General features: G+C 42.3%; 2 protein-coding genes across 6 annotated transcripts in view; one reads left to right on the top strand and one right to left on the bottom strand.

The window, feature by feature from the left end:
- The window catches only part of invs (inversin), a 20,305-nt gene extending 12,694 nt beyond the window's left edge, over nt 1–7,611 (bottom strand). For 2 of the 5 annotated variants that reach the window (XM_085802183.1, XM_085802184.1), the window contains exons 1-3: nt 7,511–7,594; nt 6,186–6,288; nt 285–384 (exon numbers count right to left, since the gene is read on the bottom strand). In XM_085802183.1, coding sequence (XP_085658309.1) covers nt 285–384; nt 6,186–6,188 — 103 coding nt within the window. In that variant the 5' untranslated portion in view covers nt 6,189–6,288; nt 7,511–7,594. Of the gene's footprint in view, nt 1–284; nt 385–6,185; nt 6,295–7,510 lie in introns of all 5 variants that reach the window. The other 3 variants (XM_085802182.1, XM_085802181.1, XM_085802185.1) reach the window with 3 other exon arrangements.
- Nucleotides 7,612–7,776: 165 nt separating this feature from the next.
- Nucleotides 7,777–17,969, top strand: erp44 (endoplasmic reticulum protein 44). The gene is made up of 11 exons (XM_085802188.1): nt 7,777–7,939; nt 10,827–10,899; nt 11,461–11,500; nt 11,735–11,850; nt 12,702–12,886; nt 12,986–13,101; nt 13,213–13,387; nt 13,557–13,668; nt 13,779–13,920; nt 15,517–15,619; nt 15,733–17,969. Exons 1-11 carry the CDS (start codon nt 7,880–7,882, stop codon nt 15,838–15,840), a joined length of 1,230 nt encoding a protein of 409 aa, XP_085658314.1. The 5' UTR covers nt 7,777–7,879; the 3' UTR covers nt 15,841–17,969.
- The last annotated feature ends 5 nt before the right edge of the window (nt 17,970–17,974 follow it).

The following is a 17,974-nucleotide window of genomic DNA, read 5'->3' as shown; positions in this document are numbered from 1 at the left end:
ATTTGTAGCAGCTGACTCCTTATGAAAAGCATTTGCCATGATTATACAATGTTTTGCTATATAGCCAGATAATGTCAACACCTCTACAGAGAGGTGGATGCAATAAAACTTAATTATTATTATGAACTGAATTTATATGCTTGGGCTGCACCTAGTCTTGGTGGACGAGTGGTTCATTTTCATGCCATAAAATGACAACGCCCCTCACTTATTTCCTGATGCAGACTTGACAGTGAGTGAACCGGTGATATGTTTAAGAAGCTCAGTGCTTGTTTGCTGTTTACCTGTGATGAGTTTGAGGAGGGCGCTCCTATCTCCGTTGACAGCCGCAGCATGAACCTGGGAGCCCAGAGAGGCCGGTCCTGAGCTCGACGTCGCCGCGGCCTGCAACACAAACAGATGGAAGGTCACAACTCAACCCGCAGCAACATACTTAGTTTACTTAGTGTTTAACGCCATGGCATTAAGCTGAGTCTAGACAGTTTCCTTTCAATTCATTTAGCCACAAGCACACCCCACAAATGGACACACTTACACTTAAGTAGTCCATACATCATGGGATATTATAGGCGATAATGAGCTAGGTTTTAATGGATGCTCCTAATGAAATAGGTTAAATTGGAAACCAGTTTCAGCCTGCACAAATACTACAAGAATCAAAATTAAAAAATGATCAGGGAAGATCCACAGCCATAGACCCTATTTCTTTCCCAGATATTGTCAATACATACCTCAGGCTTGGTTTACACTTCATCTGTGGTCTATGTTAATAGATAAGAGCCATAAAATACCTAACATAAAATTATTATGTTTAAATATCAATCATTTTTCAGCCAGTTAAACACCTGAAGCTCAATAACACAATAAACAGGCACTTTCTGATAATGTAATAAGCGAGTTCATATTTCCTGACAGTAGGGAGTGTGTGTGCTTGTGTTTGTGTGTGTGTGTGTGTGTGTACGCTTGTGTCTTTACTCCTGCTGAGGGGGTTAAATCTCTTCCTGGCCCCACTTAACCAGAGCCCAGTGAAAGCTGGGTAATCTGCAGACAGGAAGCAGCTGGGGAGGGGGAGACCCTGTGTGAGCGTATAAGAGGGGGGTCTCTCTTCATGTCTTATTCATGTCTCATTAATACTGCAGCATGCCTTGCTGTGCGTGTGTGTGTGTGTGTGCCTGCATGTGTGCATGTGTGTGTGGGTTTAGAGATGTGGAACAAACCCTGCGGGGCGCAACACAGAAATCAATTATTGCCCCTAAACACATAAACGCTGGAGGCACAAACTCGCACCACAATCTGAGATCTCTCCAAGACATTTTCATTAACGGTCACACAAACAGATCCGATTCCCTCACTGCGAAACTCATAGTATAAAGACATTTCATACAATGCAACAGATAGGAGTTATTGATCAAGTATCGGCAGGTTGATTACTTCAGTTTCACTCTTGAGAACTTTTAAAGTCTTGGTAGGAAACTGAACGATCTAAATGGAGGAGAAAATACTCGGGTATCCTCCATCCTACCTTCTCATCCCCCCCTCTCTCCCCGCCACCACCACCTCATAAACAGCGCTCCTGTAGACACTGCGTGCAGCATGGCAATTACCCATCATACTCACTGCGTTCTCACGCTCTGCCAAGAAGTGGCGGACACTTAATGCAGGTAAGTTACTACTTAACAGCAAAGTAGCTCTATATGTACGTAACAGAGGGTGGGAGGGAACGACGGTAGACGCCGCACTTTAAGGTGTGCGTGAGTGTCAATGTGTGCGTGTTTGGCACATGTGCCACGTCATGGGAAATGATTTTCCGTGAGAGAGTGTTTTTACAGGGGCTTTACCAAAACCAACCACAAACATCTCTAAACATCTCTAATTTACAACGATTACTCAGTCGGCAATGCACGTACACGCGCACACATACAGTCTTCACTTACTAATATCTAACACATGCAGATATTGCAGAGATGCCACTGCTGCACTTCAAAAAGAGTAATATCCTGTTTCTGACAAGTAACATCCTGTTACGCAGAGAACTAAACAAAACAATCTAATATTTTCTGAGTGACTTTTCAATCACGTCCAGAGCTTTTTTCCAAACTTTTCCTTTACGTTTGTTGACATATTTTGATCTTTCTCTACATTTTTGGGAGTCAATAGGCAAGCCCCAAGTGGCCACAATAAAAATATGAATTGATCTATGAATAATCTTAGATGCAGACAAAAAAAAGTCATAATTTGGGCAAACACTGGCAGGGAGGGACACAAGTCAATATTTGACCCTGTGTGAGAGACATTCATGTCGCCAAGAGCAGGCAATTAGAGTTTCATGAGGACGCGAGTGTTTTGGAAACACCTACAGTGCATCCAAATTTGGTTAGAAAAGGCTTTTGGGATGCAGTGTCTGAAATCAAACAAAGGAGGGTGTAAAAACAACACCTAGTCCTGTTGAGAGGTGTGGAGTGGTCTCATTTAGCCATTCATACGTGTTCCTCAGGGAGCACTCCACTTGTTAATATGAAGACAATAACTCAGAGAAAAGCATTGATCACGAGCTGAGGTCCAGACCAAGTGATTGTACATCTGTATAAGTATTGATTCATGCTGATGCTGACATTATTTAGTCTTTATTCATATTCGGCCTCATATAACCACATCCAGTTTAACAAAGGACCGAGACACTCCCACGAAACCTTTCAGAAACACTACAGGAGTGCTGCGCATGTACACACTGCTGCCTCCTGACACACACACACACACACACACACACACACACACACACACACACACACACACACACACACACACACACACACACACACACACACACACACACACACACCCCAACCAGACGCTTGCTGTAACTAACACTTCAGTTGATGCTGTTAAGACAGACAGGCAAAGAAACCAGGGAGTCCAAGTGTGTGTGTGTGTGTGTGTGTGTGTGTGTGTGTGTGTGTGTGTGTGTGTGTGTGTGTGTTGTGAATGGGTTGTTTGTCTACTGTATATGTTTCTCTAGCTGTCTGTCACTCTGAAGCTGTCTGCTTTTGATAGAGGACATAGCTAGAGCATGCTGGGTAAGCAGTGGGGAACAGAGCCTGAGCCTGTGGCCTTTATTTCAATTCTACACAGGCACACACACACACACACACACACACACACACACACACACACACACACACACACACACACACACACACACACGCACACACACTTTCTATATAAGTATGTCTTTATACCATTTATAGAGTTTTAACAGAGTGGGTTTAGGGTCCACATGGGGTTATTACAGGTGCCTATACCACCTACATGTCTGTGTGTGTATCTATGTTTAAGATAGGAGATGGGGGCTGCAGGGATCGGTCCCTGGGTTTTGACTGACAGGTAAAGAGGTGGGAGGAAGGATAATATCAGCCCACAGGGATGCCCAATCTGTAAAGCCCTATTTCTGGGGGACTTCCTGGTTCCCCAAGGACCAATGAGCTGGCTCCCTCAGCTGGGGGCAGAGTCCTGGGGCACAGCGGGGCCAATCAGCAGGGGGGGAGAAGGCTGAGTGACACATAGATCTGCTAATTTACATCATTACCACAATGCATTCTGACAAATGAGCCCCCAGGGTGTGAGCCAATCACCTGGGAGAGTAATGCAATTAGGCGGGACCACAGCTGTCAATCTCATAGCCACGGGGGTCAGGTAGCGACGCCCGTGGCTAAAACACCCTGCCTGCTGCCTGTCGTTCACACACACACACACACACACACACACACACACACACAGAATCTACATATGCACGCACGTATACATATATAGACACAAAGGCAGAGAACAGAAAGATCAGTGATGCTGATAGGAAGTGTAAGGTGTGTGTGTGTGTGTGTGTGTGGGGTCTGGTATCTTTCTCCTGAGTGTGGCGGGTATAGGAGGAGGGGCGTGTTACTGCTCCAGGGCCGCAGAGATTGACTCGTGTCCTCCGAGGCCTTTCACCTGAGCGTAAGTGTGTGCATATCAGCATACGCACAGGGTGTGTGTGTGTGTTAGTGTGTGTTTACATTCACCCATGTGTTTTCACCCACTGGGGCTCAGTGTTGTTTATGCTTTGAGTCGGAGCTCTGTGCAAAGACTATGACAACAAAAGCGGAGGAAGAGGAAGAGGGCAGAACCATCGGGGAGCTGAAACTGGTGCAGAATAGCCCTGAATTTGAGTGAGGGAGCTACTGCTGGTAATGAGGCTTATCTTAGTCTCATTAGGTGTTAGTGATATCATACCGGAGCACGCCACTGAGTCGATAGGGTTCTGGCCCAGCGTGTCGTTAATGTTTGTGGTGTGTGTTTGTGTGTGTGGGTTGATGCTGCTGTGACTGGCAGACTGTCAGGCGGTGCTAGAGATTAATCAGAGGCACTAATAACACCCAGGATCTGTCTCAAAACACTTTTGCTTACCCCTTCATGGCTTCAGTACCAAATGAGAGGAAGAGGGTAAGAGTTTTATAATGAAACACTTCCTTAAACAACCACACAAGTTCTGCAACAGTGGGCACAAACAGTTCCTATCACCTTGTGTGCGTGTGTGCGCGTGTGCGTGTGTGTGGTTCGGCTGCTGCTGGAGACACTCTGAGAATTAGGGGCTGTGTGTTTTGTGTCATCCCATTATATCGCTAATGAGCCGCCCTCAGGAGGGAGGAGGGAGAGAGACAGTGAGGCGGACAGGAAAAGACAGACGAAGAAAAAGAGTAAGGAGAGGAGAGGAGAGCGGGAGAGAGAGGGGGGGAAGGGAGACAGTGAGACCAGCTTGGGGACTTTTGCCTCTTCTCACCTCCATTCCCCTTTCCCCCCACACTTCTGAGTCTAATTGGACTAAAACTGTGATCTAATTAAATGTCCAATTAAAGTGCAGAGAGCAATGTGCCCATCGGCGAATCAGAGTACAGGGACATAATCAGCTGGAAAAACAAACAAAAAAATCAATGCGAGCAATGCGAAATGGAAAAAGATGGAGAAAGCAGAAAAGGGAGGAGAGGATAAAGTAGGGTGAGGACAGTCAGAGTGCAGGGAGAGTGGTGTGGGTGAGAGGATAGACTGCACCACTTCTGCAGAAAAGATGGTCTCAGAAATCATGAAAATTGTCTATCTGCAAGTATATAGAGAGATATTTATGGACTAAACAACCAATTAATTAAAAGATAATGATTACAATCATCAGTAATGTAATAAATTATTAGAGCTTTAACACATATCACGCTCCTGACAGCTTTTTGTCTTCATTTATTTGATTTTCTATCTTCTATAAGGTTTTTCTGATGTAATAATATACATATACATATAAATTAAAATAAAGTCCTTAATATGAGGTCTTTACTGTACAAATATCAGCCAGAACAATGCTCTGATCCACATCCACTGATTCATGTTCTTATGTAAGATTAAAGAATACCTATGCTGATCAGTGTTTTTTCTTTAAATCAGCATCTTTATCTTCAGTTAATTTTAGTACAGCAATATTGTTTGATAACATTTTTTTTTTTTTTTTTTTTTTTTTAGAAAAAACGAAACATTTTAACCTAATAAACTAGCAACTGAGTGTAAACTAGATATTTCTATCGATATCTATCATTGTAATTCATACATCATCAAATTGTGTTTTTAATTTTATCTGTGCTTGTGATATTCAAGTCAAGTCATTTCTGGAATACTCAAGAAATAGCCTTATACTTACAGCCAATAACTTAGCAAATGTTTTTTTTTTTCATTGTTTACCAGCTTTCATGATATAAATCAATACAAGAGAAAGATTTCCTGATAGCTGTGATGTTTATTTTGCTCTTAATTCCTAGGATTAACAAGTAAAGAAGGACATTCTGCTCCTCTGTCTCTCCATCACTGACAGACATACAGGGAGAGAGGGAGCTCTTCCTCTGACTCCATCTGTGAGTTGCATACACACTGTGAACCCCCTATGGACAGCTTTAGCCCATAAAATATTAATGCTGGGATTCAATTCAACATTCCACCTTAATCTCCTTAACAATTAGGGCTGTGTTGACTCTTGAGGGAGAATCACAAACTGGTACAGGGGCGACACCAAAGTAACCAACACATACACCATGTCACAACAGAAAATAAAACTCTTCTGGGGATTTATAAATCTAAATTAAATCTGGGTTGCTGTTCTCTGTGTGTTGGATTCTTACCATGGTGGTGTTGAAGGGGACACTTCGGCAGATGTTCCCCAGTTCAGTGCATCCTTGGTGGCTATGGATGCACGTCCAGCTCCCCTACCTGCCCTGATCCTGGCTCCTGCTGGGGAAGAGAAAGAGGATCACTCACATACTGAGACCAGCCCACCTGTTCACACAAATACCTGCCAGCATAGAAGTGCTACTGGAGAGGTGACAGACAGAGGGAGGACGAGTCAGAGTGATGGATTGTTTTTGTTGGTCAGTCTAATCTAACTTGAGCTGATCTGAAGTCCAACAATCCTTTATTTAATATTCTTTGTTTGTTTTAGGCTGTGAAGCCTTTGTTTTATTAAGTAACAACTAAACAAGGGTAGAACTACATTTACTCAATTGCTCTACTTAAATACAACTTTTAAGTTCTTGTAGCTTAATTGAGTATTTCCCTTTACGCTACTTTCATCTTTTCCTTTACATTTTGCAACACATCCATCTGATGACTATAGTTACAAATACTTTGATTTTACATATCAATCATATGATTATCTTGTAGAATACAATACATCATTATAGCTAAATTCTCTGCACACCTGCACAGGGGTTTTCAATTGTGTTTGATGCAGACTGGACCTATCGAGGGTGGCGTTGAAGCAAGCGGTTCTGGGATTTACATGAGCCTATTTAAATGAATAAGATAAAGTTGGCCTAGGAGGAGCTCTCTTGATAAAACAGTCCTAACATTACTGTACTTGACCTGGTATTATAAAAGATGATGTCTTCTGTGCACATAGTTTCTAAACAATCTAAAACAGTCTAACTAAACAGTCTTCCAGGATCTTAGGGGTCCACAAAGTGACACTTTGAATGGGACCAATGTGCATAATGTCTGTTTCTTTTGCTGGCAACGTATTAGTTGTAGTTGAATTTTGAGAGGATGGCTTTTGCTTGCATCAGTTTTGCCGTGTAATATTGCCACTTTTACTCATGTAAATGATCTGAGTACCCCTAACACGTCTGTAACTTAACACACAAATTTGCTTGATTTGGGGATGAAATGTGTTTATGAGAGTGTGTGCGTCACTAAATCAACGTTTGTGCTGCAAAGTATGTTTTTACTCGATGCTATAAAACGCATTGTTCAATGCTGAAAATGGGACGAAGAGAGCATTACAAAAAGTCACAATGATGCAACTCCCCCCTGTTCAAGAGAAATCAGTTATTCATAAGCGTAGTAAAGAACTGCAGAGCCTGTGACACTGCATAAACACAATATACCCTTGATGTTCTTGTATTTTGATTAAATGTTCCTCCCACTCCGCCGTTGTCGGTTTTATATTTACCGTTTGATCCCCCTTTTTCTCACAGATGGAAGTCTTTGGAAAGTTTTCTTCCCAAGCGTCCCGTTGTATCGCTTTCCTCCGTCTAGCCCACAAAAAACTACAACTCCCGTCACCGCTGCGTCGCAATAAATCGCCATATTTGTAGTTCTCCCCGCCGTTCGGCTCAGCCGTTTGACCTGACTCAAGAACTACATTACCCACAGAGGACATGGAACTAACCGGAAGCGCCGCTCGCGTTTCCGTGGTCACAGCGAGATCGGTTCGCCGTCGGTTTCCTGCTGCGGTGAGAAGAGCGGCGTCGAGACAGATTGGGCAGACTGAGCACCAGCACCATCACCTCCACCTCCTCCAGAATAACTCCACTGTACAATGAAACTGTTAGCAGCATCTCCCTCTCTGGATTCCCGCTTCGTCACGGTTGTACTGCTGGTAAGACGCCCCATCCTCAGCTTTGTGCCCGGCTGTAACAGTTAGCCACTCCGAGCTAACGCTGCTTAGCTGCTGCTGCTGCTAGCTAACCGATGTGTGTGTGTCTCTGCTGGCTGGGTGGCTGGCATGATGAGACGTGGCTTTTCAATTAAAGTGGCAAAGGTGACCAGTGAGCCGGTCACCGGATCACCGTGCGTGCTAAAGCTCCGGGCATTTACCGGGTTCACCCTGAACGGGCCTTTGAACCGGGTTTCACCCATCGACCTCCATAACTTAATCGAGTTACACAGCTGTAGTGTCAACTGAGCCGGCAGTGTTGAGTAACGAAGGCTGTGGCGTTAAAAAAACAGCCGTAATCCACCTTATATAATCAATGTGTTTCTTATTTGTTTGATCCAAACTTTAATAATTGAGCAGAAGTAGGACAAACTTTGTTGGGAGTGAAGCAGCTAAGCATGAGGTGCTATAACAGATTACTGCCAGTCGACGGGTAGGAGCCAATTGCTAGCTCGGTTAGTTGAAACCTCATGTTAAATGAATGAGTTGGCCTACTTTGTTAGCTTAGGTTTAATATTTGCTGTTGAACAAATGCACAAAGTTGTAGTTGGACTCTGTGTCTGTCTCTGAATGATGCTCGCCGGTTGGTGAATTCCTCTGTTGTGGCTCATTCTCATTGGCTGACAACCCGGAACTAGACAGCGCAGTTTGGGCCTGTAATGAAAACTTGTAACTTCTCTCTCAGCTCCTCAGAAGTGTGTTAACTGGTTTAACCGCTGCAGCTGTGACATTTCTGTTTGCCAGTGAGTCTTTATTATGCTATGTGACATATAGGGACATCACAGGCCCTTTGTCCTTAATGTTGAGATTGTTTAACTTGCAAAGGCACCCAGGAAACATTTTATAAAGCTCTGCAACAATAGACTTAGTTCATCAACAAAATATTTAATAATATTATATTTAATAATATTATAATAAACACATCTAATATTTTATTAATTCATGCTCCCAGCATCTTTCTCCATCACAGAAGATGGTAAATTGAATATTTTTGGATTTTGCACTATTGGTCTGACAAATATGACCTTATAAGGACAGGTCAGGTCATCAACATCACCTTGGGCATTGGAAAATTGTGATGGGTGACTGTATCTATTTTCTGATATTACATAGATAGAGCAACTAACATATTAAACTAGATCAGTAAAACAATCAGCACACTAATAGATAGTGTTGGTTGTAGCCTCCAATGAAACTTTCAATCAATTGACAGAAGAATAAGATCTAATTATTTTGTTAATTTGTTAAAATATTAAACATTCACTTGTCCAGCCTCTCAAATGTGGGGATTTGCTGCCTTCCTCATTCATTTATCATTGAAAATTGAGTATCTTTAACAACTAAAGCTTAATTCTCTGTCACAACATATTTAAACAGCACTAATCTAATTAACAGAATTACAGTTAAACACTTAATTACTGGATCGTGTGTGTGCACACAAAAGTCCACCTCTTCCTGTTTGATTATTTGCTTTCTTCTTAGAACTGGTTTCCGTGCTTGTCATCCCCTCAAGGAGGAAGAAAGACTGTCATAGTTCCTGTTTGATGAGGATCTCAGACTAGACACAGTAGTTAAATAGGTGGCACTAGCAGAAGTTTAAAGCATTGTCATCAAGGGCCATGGGTGTCAATAAAATGCAGACAAACAGGATTATTATACTTACATACCTGTATGATAATTTGGTAACAGAGCGAAAGAGTTTCAGTATTACGGTCATCTATCCTGTAAATGTGTTCTTCTGACATGATACTTGTGTTGTTAAACATAGGCTCTTTCCAGATGAGAGTTAATTCAGGCTGCAGTCGTATATTTGTTCCTCTGTGTTTTCAGTTGGCAGTCAGCACCTCTCCAGCTTGTCTCTCCCTCATTCACTGGAGAGTGAATACCATTTTAGGCCTTAAATGTTCTTTTTTCCAATCCCTTTCATACAGGATCTCTTTATACAGCACTGAAATCAGAGCAGGGATTCAGAAATCTCCTCTTGGTACATTATAATCACAACCTTATTCTTATTTGAGTGGACCAGTGAGGATGGTGAAGGAGAGATGAATGGTTGTCGGCAAGATATTATTATCCTAACACAAAATACAGCTCTCCTGGCAACGATTAATTTCCGTCATATATGGCAGTGAAGATGGCAACTGTAATTTTCACTTTTATTTACTTAATTTTTTTTTCCAGTTTTGACATTTACCACACAAGAGCTACTGTGGTCTTTGGGGCAAGCTATGTTTAAGGACCAAAGCTCGATTCATTGATAACACCATAAATAATTGGATCTAGAAAACTCTTTAGCACCCTGCCCAAGGTATAACTTGGAATTTGATTGGAATCCCATTATTTTTGCTATTTAATATTTAACACATAATTGGTTTAGCCTATGTTTTTCAACAGATAAGAGAAACTAACAAAAAGAGGATGTTCAAAAAGTGTGACCATATAAAGTGACTTCAATATTATAATACAAAAGTGTGACCCAAAAAAGGGAAACGCAAGTGTCCATTTCCAACCTACATCACTGAATAGTACTTCTAGAAAATTAATCAGTTGGCTTTCACCGTTCTACATTGTTAGAGCAGGAAGCAATTCTTGCAGTCCTGTGCATGATAAGGAAATAGGTATTATCTTACTATCATGGCTTATTAGAGGTTGCGAAAGCCAATGCTCAGCTGAGTTGAATTGTAGATTCACAGGTTCACTCGTATGTTGACAGACATGTTTGGTGACCGTCTTCAGTCTTGAGTCTCCCTCCCCTGCTGTGTTATCTCAAGCAGCATATCTGTGTTTTATGGTGTAGTGGCTGATCTGTCTTTTACCGGTGTGTCTGCAGGTGATGGGCCTCTCTACTCCAGGACTTGCAGAAATCACCAGTCTGGACTCCGGGAACATCGATGACGTCCTAAGTAAGACACTTTACTCATTGGAGACGTCTGAAACGGATAGTTTGACATTTTGGTAAAGGTGCTTATCTGCTTTCTTGCTGAGAGTCAGAGATGTGAGCAGATACCACAACCTTATGAAGCCACAGCCAGAGTCACTTGATATTATTTCCTTGTGTTTCTTTGCTATCTCACTATGGGTACGAAAGCAAATAAGTGCATTTCCCAACTGCTCACTATTTTAACTCCTAAACTAAAAGGCTGAGAAGCAAAGTTATTTTTTCCTGGATACCTGCCATCACACAACAGTCCCTACTGCCCATATCTATTGCTGCCCTGTCAGGGTTTTGCCCCTCCTTTCAGAGTTTCATCTGATATTCATCATTCATCCAAATTTATGTGACCATGAGTCACTGGTCATAAGTTTCTGCAACAGAAATGCTCCTTTGAGCGTTTTCCTCCTGTTGGGGACAGAAAACTGGGCAGTTTAAGAATAATAAGACTAATTAATTAATTTTAGTAGCAAAATATACATAAATAACTGCATTCAGTAATGTGCAATGTCTTATATTTTTATCCTTGCAGATAATGCTGGGGTGGCATTAGTGAATTTTTATGCAGACTGGTAAGTATATTGTTTCTGCCACCAACAACACTGTACCTCTACATATACGTGTGTGTGTGTGTATAAGTTAAGATTTGCACATGATGCCGACATTTCTTATGGATTCCATATAGTCCCATAGATATGATTAGATCAGTGGCATTTATTCCAAACAGTTTCTGAAGTAATGAAATGAAAATGTAGTTAATTTACTGACAAATTAAAGAGAGCCTCTCGACCTCACTGCGCCTGCAGGTGTAGATTCAGTCAGATGCTCCATCCAATTTTTGAGGAGGCATCTAACGTCGTACGGGAGGAGTTCCCAGATACCAAGCAGGTGGTGTTTGCCCGCGTCGACTGTGACCAACACTGTGAGTTGTATTCACCTTTTAAAGTGTTTATTTTTCTTTCTAACATTGTCAATCAAGTACCAATCAACAACATATAGATGCAAGTGATCCATGCACTTTTATTGATCCCTTTTAACGCAAAACATGAAAATACAAGACATGCTTATTACAAGATTTATGTCATAATGATCTGAAAGTAATATTAGTCGTTTTCATGCTGAAACTGGAAAACTGATGTATATTTCACTTGACAGTTGACATAAATGATGAGTCTTTTATGCTTGTAATTACTATTATTTTTTCATATATAGTATGTATTCTAAGTATATGTTGTGTGATGATCTGATGTCCTCAACTGCTATAACACCCCAGTTATATATATATATACGAAACAAAAAAGAAACACGCACACTGACTATATTTGATGCACATATGTACACATAGATGCCCAGCACACCAAAGCGCAGACACATAAACCGCCAGCCTCAGCCTTTTGAGATAAAGCAAATTAAAGAGAATTATTGATGACCTGCAAACTGTTTGAAGACTAATGACAAAACTGCTGCTTCCTGTGAAGACTGGAGGCTTAGAGACACCCCACAGGGAGATTGACACCTGCCACATGCACACACAAACACACACTCATTCATTGTGTGCAGAGAGAATATTTACTCTTAGCAGGGGGCAGCTTTCATGTGGGAGATCAGAGCTCCGAGCCGACTGAAGGCAGTGTTTTCAGACCGAGGTTTAACCGCCATCTCTGTCACCGCGCCGCTCCTCATCCGCCCATCCCCATGTGTTTTTTACTCTGCCTCCCCCTCTTCATCAGTTGCTTAACTTTCTCGTCCACCTCTGTGTGTGTGTGTGTGTAGCGGACATCGCCCAGCGGTATCGCATCACCAAGTATCCGACGTTGAAGTTGTTCCGCAATGGGATGATGATGAAGAGGGAATACAGGGGTCAGAGGTCCGTGGTGGCCATCGCCGACTTCATCCGCCAGCAGCAGGTCGACCCTGTGAAAGAAATGCATTCAATGGAGGAGATTAACACTCTGGATGTACGTGAGAAAAACACACGTGCTGATGTAATTTCCACATGATGAAATAAAGTCCCATATCTGTTATTGTCTTGACTCTTTTTCTTTCCTGTTGAACAGAGGGCCAAGAGAAACATCATAGGTTACTTTGAACAAAAGGACTCTGATAGCTACCGCATATATGAAAAAGTTGCTAACATCCTTCGAGACGACTGCACATTCTTGGCTGCCTTTGGGTGAGTCACAGCACCATCTTTAGACCCGACTGGAGACGATATATTAGCCATTGTTTAAATGTTCTCCCTCTGTATATGCCAAAGTTTTCCCAACTTCTTTTTTTCTTCCAGCGCTGTCTCGGAGTCTGAGCGCTTCAGTGGCGACAACGTGATCTACAAACCCATGGGCGAGAGTGTACCTGACATGATCTACCTCGGCTCACTCACCAACTTTGACCTGACCTACGCTTGGACCCAGGACAAGTGTGTGCCTCTGGTCAGAGAGATCACCTTCGAAAATGGAGAGGTTTGTTGTCTACGTTTTTTTTGTAAATTTTCGGACTGAAATTAGATTAAAATGGATATGTAGATGTACAGGTTTGAGTTGTTTCAGTTGAAAAACAGTGTGGATAGTCCATCTGCTGAGGCAGAGAAAGGCCCTGACTCTTTGGTGTGTGTGTTTGTGTGTTTTCCAGGAGCTGACTGAAGAAGGTATCCCTTTCCTGATTTTGTTCCATATCAAAGAGGACACAGATAGTTTAGAGAAATTCCAACACGAAGTAGCTCGCCAGCTCATCAGCGAGAAAGGTGAGTGTTTGTGTGACACCGTTACACCAGCTAAGATTGAGATTAGCATTAGAAGCCATTCTGTACAGAAAAAGTATTTGTGACGGTTGTTTTGCTCTCTCCCCCTTTAGGCTCTATAAACTTCCTTCACGCAGACTGTGACAAGTTCCGCCATCCTCTGCTCCATATCCAGAAAACTCCAGCTGACTGTCCCGTCATCGCTATAGACTCATTCAGGCATATGTATGTCTTCCCCGAGTTTAAGGACCTCGCGTAAGTACTGCCTATCACTTTGTCCAAAACATGATATTGTTGTGCACGTGGATGTGCAGTTTAAATGTGCTTAAAATAGAGCATGCAGTGTTGTTTCATGTCCGTGTCCTCCTTCCAGACACTAAAAATCAGGGGCAGCCGGTAACTGTTAATTGCAAAAAGAAAAACCCAAATATCAATGAAAACTCCTGTGATTAACAACATGAATCATCCACTTGTCAGACAGGTGTGATATATTCAGCGGGTTTTGGACATTTTTGAACAGTTATTGCCTGATGGTGATGAGCTAAATTATATCATTTACCCCCTTGTGAGGAATTGTTCATAACAGGATCTCCTTAAATGAAGTTAATTTCATTACACACAGAAACGAACACACACACGCACACACGCACCACGATCCACTGTGCGCCGAACACCAGCGAAATGTCACACCTCTTAAAATCTGTCCTTTATGAATGGGCCAGGACACCAGAGCTAATGTGACGTGATTTGGCACGTGCAATAAATGCTAAACTAATCCAGTCTAATCTAATTTAATCTTATTTATTCTGCCCCCCTCCACTGCGCCTCCCCCGAGTCCCCAATCAGAGACTGATCAGATAGACAGAAGCCCCGAGGACTGACCAGCCTCCACAATCTAATTGCATCACATCACTGCATGTGGCACACAGCTTGTAATTACATTAGTGTAGTGTATGTTATATATATATGTGTTTGTGGGAGTGTGTGTATATGTGTGTGTCTGCATGCTGTCCTGACACACAGGGTTATCTGTGACTGGGGACCGGCTCCGTCTGTGCGATATGACAACAGCACATGACCTGTCGTTAATAAGCACACTTTACAAGACACCGTTGATATGGATTAATGCTTCTTCGTGACATGTCCTCAGAGACTCGTGTCCTCTGCCGCTGCCACAAACTGTTTTGTCTCATATCAACGTTGAAGTCTGACCTGCTCTGTAGTTTGTAGGAATGCCTTTGTCTGGCGCAGTTAATGTGGCTCATGCAAGATTCACTCATACAAATGATTTTGCTTTTAAAAGGCAGGTATAATAATGTGCGCATACACAACACTTGAGAATGAAGACACAAAGGAAACGTATTAATCAATCAGTCAATTATGTCGCGACCTGCTACCAAAACTTTGAACATAAAAATAGGTGTCGTCATGGCTTGTTAATTTATTGGCAGCCCGGTGTCTCGTGCTGCAGCTCCACCAGCACGGATGTGTAATGGGTGAACGAGAGGCTAAATTGTAAAGTGTTGTGTCCACTGATGTCGGAAAGTACGTGCACCGAGGTCTAAAAGTGTCAAACCATTGCCTCTTTGAAGCTTAGAGGTGTGAAATTCACCTTTCTATTCTTGGTTGACATGTTTGTGAATGAGACTTGCTTCAGATAGATCAGAACATGTGCACGTACTTGTGAAAAAGTGGAAGTCGGATTGAAATGTGCAAAAAGTGTTTGCAGAAAGGAGAGCACGACAAATCCAGCGCATTTGTACAAACAAGCCTCAAGAAAAAAAGAAATCAAGATTCATGTGTTCTTGCAAGATGTTCATCGTATTTCTCTTCTTTGTGTGTTCGTCACAGCGTCCCCAGCAAATTGAGACAGTTTGTGTTGGACCTTCACTCCGGAAAGCTTCACCGAGAATTTCACCACGGCCCTGACCCCACGGACAGCACGCCTGGACAGGTCAGGGAGCAGCAGCAGCAGCAGGCACCACGGAGTCTCTAAAAAAAAAGTTGAGTTTTCTCTGTCATGCAAAAAAGGTGACCGTTTGTTTTGTGTTTGACTTTTGCCGCCAGGAGGAGACGGGAGGAGAAGTGGCCAGCAGCCCCCCAGAGAGCTCGTTCCAAAAGCTAGCACCCAGCGAGACTCGCTACACCATCCTCCGGGACCGCGACGAGCTGTGACCTCTGCAGCCTTCCAGTGAACCTGTGACTCAATGCCACGCCCCGGGGTCAGGGAGGGGGTTAGGGTTGGGACAGGCCAGCGGGACAGAACAGCAACACCCAACACCCTTACTGAAGAGTGGAAGAGAGAGAGACGGAGAGGAGGAAGTGGAGCATTAAGAGGATGAAGAAGGAGGAGGAAAAAGAAGACATGACGAGAAGAGCGGAGCATAGTCCATGACACAACTATGTTGGAATAACCTATATTTTCATAACTCTTTCACGTACAGTTTTTATTTTGGATTAAAAGAAAGGGGGGTAAAGAAGAAATGTGTGTGGGCAGGGGGTTAGAGGCATTAGGACATCAAGAGAAGCGTTTTTACTTTTATTTTTTGGAGCTTGTAAATATGTTTGTGCTACATGGGAATCTCATTGTTGGTCTAAATTAAATGCAGAGTTTTCTTTATTTTATTCTTTTGTTTTTCACCACCCTGCTATTTGTAGGAAAAAAAACAAACAACAGAACAGTTCCCTCACTCCAGTTGTATGGTTCTTATCTGTGGGTAGTCCAGTTCAGCCTGTCTGCTAGGAGACGCTTATTTAGTCTCACTGACCTCATGGCTGCATCTCAATACGACCAACTCTAGTCTAATTCATTTATATAGCACAAGTTATAACAATATGCCTGTTTGAAGTAGCTTTATCTCCATATCTTCTCCGTACACACTCACACGGAGCTCTGAAGGAATAGAAATACTTGTTAAAGTTAACAAAATTTCAAGACTGACTTGAGAAAAGAAGATAAAGAGACAGAGCTACTCCAGCCTATTGAGATGCACCCCTTCTCTCCCTGGTACTAAATGATAATAGATTATGATGTCTCTTACAGTGCCTGTAAAAAATATCCTCCCCCTGGATCTTTTCATGTTGCTTTTTTTTTTTTTCTGAATCACAGAGGATGTAATTGATATTTTTTTTCCAATCAACAACTACAAAAAACAAACAAACACTAATGTCAAAGTGCACGCCCGCCCCTTTTCAATCAATCGAGTCCCCACCATGAAGCCTGCTGGTGGCAGCATCATGCTGCGTGGAGGCTTCACTGCAGCTGGCCCTGGACAGCTCGTGGTGGCAGAAAGAGGAAATACAAAGAAAATTTAAGAACATAAAGCCAAATTAACACAGAAGTGGAAACAATAAAAACAACCCTGTTGTTGTTCCTGATTGAATAATCCAGCTACCATAGCACAAAGTCAAATCCAGAATTTACTTACATGGATGGAAAACTACTTTTCATTTGTAATTTCACTGAGAAAAATTGCCAAAGGTGCCTCTTTTTGAGAAAAGTCTCAAAGAACATGAAAACAAATGCAATCAAGAATTTTGCCCCCCCCCCCCTCCCCTTTGCAACCCCTTCACTAATCTGTAGAAATGACATTTGACATGGGAATTAAGAGTCTGTTCATCATCGTGTTTAAGTCTAATTACATCCACAGCTATAAAACAGTAAAATATGAACAGGTCAAAGGGGGACGGGTACTTTTCATAGGCACAGTATTTGCCGTTAACACCTCTGAGTCATGTTCCTTGGAATCACAGTAGAGGGAAAAAAAACAATGTTTTTGAAATGGTGTACTTTAACATGATCATGAATTTATGAAATGGCTGTTGTTTTTGCTGTCACCTGTTGTCAAATGTGTCATCGTGCTGGGGGGGGAGAAAAGACTGCATCCTTCCCAGTGTTTTAAAAAAAAAAAAAATAGAGAGAGACGAGGGGAAAACCCTATGTGACGATGAACGGTGGAAATTTACAATCTACCACTTTATACAAAGTCCTCTTAAAACTGGTTTTGTCTCTTTATATGTCTGAGGTTTTTTGGTATAAGTCTAGATCCCTGAGATCCACTGAATGGACGTGTGAATGAAATCCAGAAGTGGGAGTCAGATTAGAGAGTACGGGGACCCATTGCTAAGTTTGTACCGTGTGTCCTGCCCTTCCGTAGAGGCCAACAGATGCCTGCATAGTGACATATCAGCCTACATACAGGAGAACAACAGGGGGTAGTGCGATGCCATTTCTAAACCAGTCATCTCAGAGGGGAAGAAGAGTAAAAAAAATGAAAAAGTAAATTAAAAACCATTTTACAGGATGTTG

This window comes from Trachurus japonicus, chromosome 16 (assembly GCF_045865225.1).
Source record: "Trachurus japonicus isolate A0001 chromosome 16, Traja_1.0".
Classification (NCBI taxonomy): Eukaryota; Metazoa; Chordata; class Actinopteri; order Carangiformes; family Carangidae; genus Trachurus; species Trachurus japonicus.
The sequence above is the reverse complement of the archived record's forward strand: the minus strand, read 5'-3'. Positions and strand labels throughout refer to the sequence as shown.

Excerpts from the sequence above, each read along its gene's own strand:
- erp44 (XM_085802188.1), top strand. The coding sequence starts at position 7,880 with ATGAAACTGTTAGCAGCATCTCCCTCTCTGGATTCCCGCTTCGTCACG. Across the intron at positions 13,921-15,516 it reads CCCGAGTTTAAGGACCTCGC|CGTCCCCAGCAAATTGAGAC; the intron begins GTAAGTACTGCC and ends TGTTCGTCACAG. Across the intron at positions 15,620-15,732 it reads CGGACAGCACGCCTGGACAG|GAGGAGACGGGAGGAGAAGT; the intron begins GTCAGGGAGCAG and ends TTTTGCCGCCAG.